Source organism: Scleropages formosus, chromosome 18 (genome assembly GCF_900964775.1).
Source record: "Scleropages formosus chromosome 18, fSclFor1.1, whole genome shotgun sequence".
Classification (NCBI taxonomy): Eukaryota; Metazoa; Chordata; class Actinopteri; order Osteoglossiformes; family Osteoglossidae; genus Scleropages; species Scleropages formosus.
Window position 1 is genome coordinate 21,975,759 of NC_041823.1, and position 6,079 is coordinate 21,981,837.

A 6,079-nucleotide genomic window follows, 5' to 3' on the forward strand; every position below is an offset into this window, starting at 1 on the left:
ATGGCTGCTAGTTTTACCCTGTATAAACTGGGTAAATAATTGTAAGTAGCGTAGCATTGAAAGTTGCTTTGAAAAAAATCATCAGGAAAATGAATAAATGTAAATTTATTGATTGTACCACATAACCGTGGACATAATGGAGATGGTACAGTACATACCTTCTTTATTAGCATAGAGAGTAAGTGTAGCATTGCCTTCTATGTTACTGGCATAACAGGACACCTCAAACTGTTTCTCTGAAGCCACTTGCAATGAAACATTCTTCAAGAAACCAGCTGTCTCATTTTTAGAGTAAGAAACATAAGGAGAAATCAAAATTTCCACCTCACTGGGAGGGTTGGAATCAATATAGAAATGACAGATGACCTCTTTGGTGAATGTGGTACAGGCTGAGGTTGATTTTATTTGTGGAGGATCTAAAAGAAATGGATAACATATGCAGATTAATAAATGAGGTTGGTTAAAATGAGTTAATCCTTTCAGAATGAACTTGAGTTAAAGCCTTAGATTGAAAAGAACACCGGACCCCTGATAAAAATACTGAACTTCCTCCCGTTCCAAAATTATTATATAGTTTTATATGAGTGTATAAAACAAACTTGCGACTTACAGCGCACGTCGAGAGTACTTGAGCTTTGACTCTTATTCTGCAGATTGTATTCCGCTGTACAAATAAGATTCTTTGTGTTGTCAGAGATTGTTGGAATAAATTTGAGGACTGACGTCACATTCCATTGTCCAGTACTCAGCAGCTCTACGTGTTTAGTGACTGATCCCTTGTGGTTCCAGGTCAGAGGCAGAATGTGTGAGATGCAGGAGTGGTTCACAGAGCACAAAGCAGACACATTCTCACCCACCCGGACCACCTTGCTCACTCGAAGAGAAGGGTTTTCTGGAACTTGTGATACAAGAAGAAGCATTTTTTTAAAGAACAAATAACCCTTCATATGGATTTAATCTTAACACAAAACATGCTCTGTATTATCTTCAAACTATATTCATATTCACAGTATATCTCTTACCTAATATAGCAATGGATACTTTGTACTCAATAAAACTGAAGTTGTAATTTGTCATTTCAATTCTGAAGTAAAATGGACCATTATCATTATACTGCAAATGGTCTATCTTCAAGGAGCAGTTTCCCTTCTTTAGATCTCCGATAAGCTGTGTACGGCCTTTGTATTGTTCTGCGACTTTGGAGGAGTCAGTATGGTACACAAAGTCAGTGGTGGAAGAGGCGAGCCAAAAGCCTGCTGAAGTGTTGATTGGATTTGAAAGGTCTGGACACAGAAATTTACATGGTATCACCAGACAGGAACCTCCCAGTGCGCTCATTGTCTTTGGTACCTCTATAGCCCTAACTGAATAAAAGAAGAGAAGAAATTAATCGATAAACAATTCATCATTGCAAATGTAACTTATTTATAAAAAACATGAAAAGGTACTTTTCTGAAGCGGCACACAATCAGACTAGCCGGAAGAGCAATAGTTTTCCCTATAAAGGTCCCACACAGAGGGGATCCATCTACACCATGAAAAGGGGAAACCGGAGATTTTAAAGTTCCTGTATAATTTTCAAAACATTTATTTCAGCAGCATTTCTTATTTTTATTGACTAGTTTGCAAATACGTTACAGACATTAGATGTACTGACTAATGTGACTCTGACCCCACAGTATTCTATTCACAGGTTCATTGTAAGCATTATTAAATTCACCTAATGCTTTTGTGACCTCCTGCGAAGCCTCTGCTATCTTCTTTCCACTACTTGATATCACTGTGCAGGTGACAGGAGTCTTGGGCTCACTAAGTGTGGGGCTGAAACTAAGGTGAGATGTCAGGTTCCTTTGGCCAGGAGTCCCTTCGTAGGTATCAATGACTGTTCCATTGCGGTTCCATACAAATTTCAGATGGTCAGGGGGGCAATTGTAAGGTACAGAGCAGGAAGCAGACACAGTTCCTGCCATTACATTGTTAGTCAAAGTAAGTAAAGGAGCATCTAAATCGAGAGGGGGAAAAAGTTACACAGACATGCATTAAAAGTGCTGCAAATGTAAAACAAAACTCTTCAAAGTTAGGAAAGAAAAATATATTCTGCTATTCTGCACAATTATCAGAACTTAAAAAGCATTTAAAGATTTAAGTATTTTATTACAACAAAAAAAATGACATTAGATATCAGTGTGACTGGACATTATGTCAGTAGTCTGATTTTGGCAAAAATTTTAGATATTAGATATTAGAAATTTTTAAGCAGTTTACCTTGGACAGTAATTGACACAGTTTTTTTAAGAAAGGAATAATTATCAAGATTTTTAATTTGGATCCTGAAGTACATTTTCTGATGGTCAGCTTTTTTCACATCATTGATCATCAGGGAACAATTTCCTTGGCTAAGATTTCCAACTAAACGAGTACGATTTTTGAAATTTGAAAGGACATTTGCAATTTTTTCATCATAAACAGCTTGTTTGTCGTTTTCGTTGATATACCAGTAACCCGTCCATGTTTTCTCGGTGTTGGGTTTGGTGTCAGGATACTTATAAGTACATGGTATAACCACGCAAACATCTTGGATTGTTGATATTGATGAAGGGTAGTCTGCCGTCCAATCTGTACTGCTGGTTTGCAATGTATTCACCACTAGACAAAAAAAAAAGAAAAAAAACATGTGTGTATGTATAAAAATAAATATAGACACACACTGTGGAGTTTCATTTCTCTTTACAGTTTTATGATCAGATGTTCTTAATCACGTGACTGGAGGTTTTGTTCTTCTGGATTAAACCTCGTATGGGACATTGGTTCCAACGTTTCGCTTCTCTTGCTGGAAGCATCATCAGGGTGTGACCATATCTTGTGGGAGTTAAATGTGAAATGGCATGTTTGACGAGGGTGGGTGTATTTATGGACGGCAATGGGGTCGGAGGTCATAGTGGGTTGTCCTAATAGGTGGTGCGCCCGCTGTGTTTTCCCTTTGCGCTGTTTCCTTCATATTACAGGGAGGCTCGCTGAACCGAGTTTTAATGAGAGGCGGTCGGGTTGTTGTCAGACTGGCGCGAAGATGTGAGATGAGTGGTGTCCAGGCACTTGAAAGTCTGAAGCCCTCTTCCCGATTGAAACTGTCGGGGTGCTTCTCTATCTCAACTGCCCCCCTCACTATGCGGCTCCTGTACCCGGGAGCAGGTGCGAGCACTGTAGTCTCCTCAAAGCAGATCTCATGCCCGGTCTGCAGTGAATGTTCGGCCACTGCTGAGTCGATGTTATTGTTCCTCATGGCTCTTATGTGTTCTTGGAGACGTGTAGAGATAAGTTGACCTGTCTGCCCGATGTATGTTTTTCCATAGCTGCAGGGTATTCGCTGGTCTTCAATGGCAGGTTATCTTTAACTGTGCCGAGTAGTCTGCTTGTAGTGGAACTGGTGGTGAAAGTGGTTTTGATGCCATGCTTTATGAGTAGTTTACTTATTTTGTTGGTGGTGCCTTTTATGTATGGGAGGTAGGCAATTCTGGCTGGTTCGGTCCAGAAGAACAAAACCTCCAGTCAGTTGACTCTAACCCCGAAAGCCTACGGTTTTTGGTTCTTAATCATGTTCAGGTTGAACCAATATACCATACACTTACTGGCCACTTTATTAGGTACAATAGGCTAGTACCAGGCAGTATTACGCACTACTACAGATTTTTGATGGCACATTCATGCTAGATATTCCCTTGTCACGTTATCCCAGATATGGGAATTGTAAAGGTCATTTGAATAAAGTACTGTCATGCTTGCGGAACAATTTTTCTGTCACGTGTTATTTTGAAAAAATATATATTGCACTCATTTAAGCATTCACCTTTGTAGCAATAATATTTATGTGTGCTGTGTTGTTAAAATAGGGGGGCGCGGTGGCGCAGTGGGTTGGACTGGGTCCTGCTCTCTGGTGGGTCTGGGTTTCGAGTCCCGCTTGGGGTGCCTTGCGACAGACTGGCGTCCTGTCCTGGCTGTGTCCCCTCCCCCTCCAGCGTTACGCCCTGAGTTGCCGGGTTAGGCTCTGGTTCCCCGCAACACCGTATGGGACAAGCGGTTCAGAAAGTGTGTGTGTGTGTGTGTGTTGTTAAAATGCACAAATGGCACCATGGCAACTGATGTCTGTCAACAAAATATTTTGTACAGCACCACCATTTTGCACCACTGACAATAGGCAGGATGAATCCATGGATATATGATCCTTACACCAGTTTTGATCCTGCTGTCACCATTTTGTCACAGAAACAAGATTCAATGCACCAAGTAACATTTTTGATTCTTCAGTTAAGGTGATTGCATGTCCACTGGAAACTCATCATGTTCTGAGCTGACATGAGTGTAACCAGGAATCGTATTCTGCAGCTGTAACCCATGTGCTTCAAGGTTTAACATGTTTTGATGACTAAGACGTGCATATCCCAGTTAGCTGTAATTTCCTTAGTTACTTGAAGCCTTCTTGTTTCCAAGTTCATTGCCATTCTACTCTGACATTTCTAAGCAACAAGATTTTCTTTTTTGCCACAAGACTGCCAGTAAGATTTTTTTAATTCACCATTATCTTCAATTTCTTGACAGTGTAGACTACAAAAATCCCAAGAGTAGCCATTTCTAAGATGATGTAAATAGTGAATCTGGCACTATCATGCTTTGTTCAGAATCAATTCCCTCGCACAGATTGTCCGTAATGTTGAGCACAGCAGTAAATGCTCTCGGCAGCAAGCCTGTGTAAACAGGCAAGTTTACCTAAGAAAGCGGCCAGTGAGGGTACGTTATATACATGGATTATATTAGAAGCAGTTACAGATGGTTCCCACTTTGTGACACTAATATGAACCAAAGATTTATAAGGACTCATAGTGACAGTACCTCAGGAGCCCACTAGACATGCCTCTGTCCAGAATTCTAACAGCATTCCCCACACACTTGATCTACATAACCCCATCAGGATGATCTAAAACAAGAAGCTTGTGGAGACAGTTCTCTGCCAAGACTTATTCATGCCCACAGGCTCTGAGGAGCAACTCCTGCATGCCCTAGGGTCCTCACTGGTCCAGTCTATGCTTGTGCATGCTGTTACTGTGACTGAAGAGTCACCTCATTGAGAAGTCTGCACCTGATCACGAAAAAAGTGTTGTAGTAGGATTCTCCATTTCTGTCTATGTCTTCATAATGTGATAGCAAACCCAGATTATTTCCCCATAATAGAAAACACCATTACTGTTGACAAACAGCTGAAAAGCATGAAGAACTGTTCAGCTTTTCATAGCTTTTGCTGGAGGTGCCTTGTAGTGTAGTTAATCAGTTTTTAAAGACCCGCTACTACAGATATTATCAACAACCACTTCTCCAATGCAGCTTCAGAGTGGCCTGAAGCCTATCTCAGAAGCATAAGACCTGAAGCAATTTACAACCTGGATGGGATGCCATTCACAGGGCAATCACACATGCACTATGGGCATTTTAGAGTCACCAGTCCAAACAGATATGGATTCTGGCAGGTAATGAGGCATTTATCCACTTATAGTGCAAAAAATACATCAGAAGCATACAAATGAAAAACCATAGCCAAAATGCAAATATAATATTTACCCTGAGTCAAGCAAGAGCTAAGACCATGCCTACTCTCTGAATTACTGGTGATGCCTGAGTAGGAGATGAGGTACAGGTGCAACCAAGGCATCCTGAGGTACATAAATACTAAATAGACTGTGAAACTCATCAGCTAAGTGTTGTTGCTGTTGAAGATTAAAGTTCTTTTTTTTCTTAAGTTGCTATTATGGCAGTTTTATTTCAAAATAAAACTCCCAGTCTACCCCTTCTTGCCTTATGCTTGGTTTTTCATAGGATTGGAGACACATTAGCATAAGGAGCGAAATACAGTATCTCTAACACATATTGGGGTGTGACTGGGCAGAGACCATCTGTGTAAGGAAATAATTCAATATGATTCAGTTTTATAACCTGCAAGTACTTTGTCTTATTTTCTTTACTATCGTTTGAATTCAACCCTGACAGAACTATTTTACCCAAAAATGTCAAATACATTTGACTACAAACACTT

At 40.3% G+C, this 6,079-nt stretch overlaps 1 protein-coding gene across 1 annotated transcript; it reads right to left on the reverse strand.

Annotated features, from left to right (window-relative positions):
• Positions 1-969: 969 nt before the first annotated feature.
• Positions 970-3,142, reverse strand: LOC108930319 (sialic acid-binding Ig-like lectin 6). Its single transcript, XM_018745516.2, has 3 exons — positions 2,266-3,142; positions 1,721-2,002; positions 970-1,364 (listed from the first exon to the last, which is right to left on the reverse strand). The coding sequence occupies exons 1-3, from the start codon at positions 2,672-2,674 to the stop codon at positions 988-990; spliced, it is 1,068 nt and encodes a 355-aa protein (XP_018601032.2). The 5' UTR covers positions 2,675-3,142; the 3' UTR covers positions 970-987.
• Between the last annotated feature and the right edge of the window lie 2,937 nt (positions 3,143-6,079).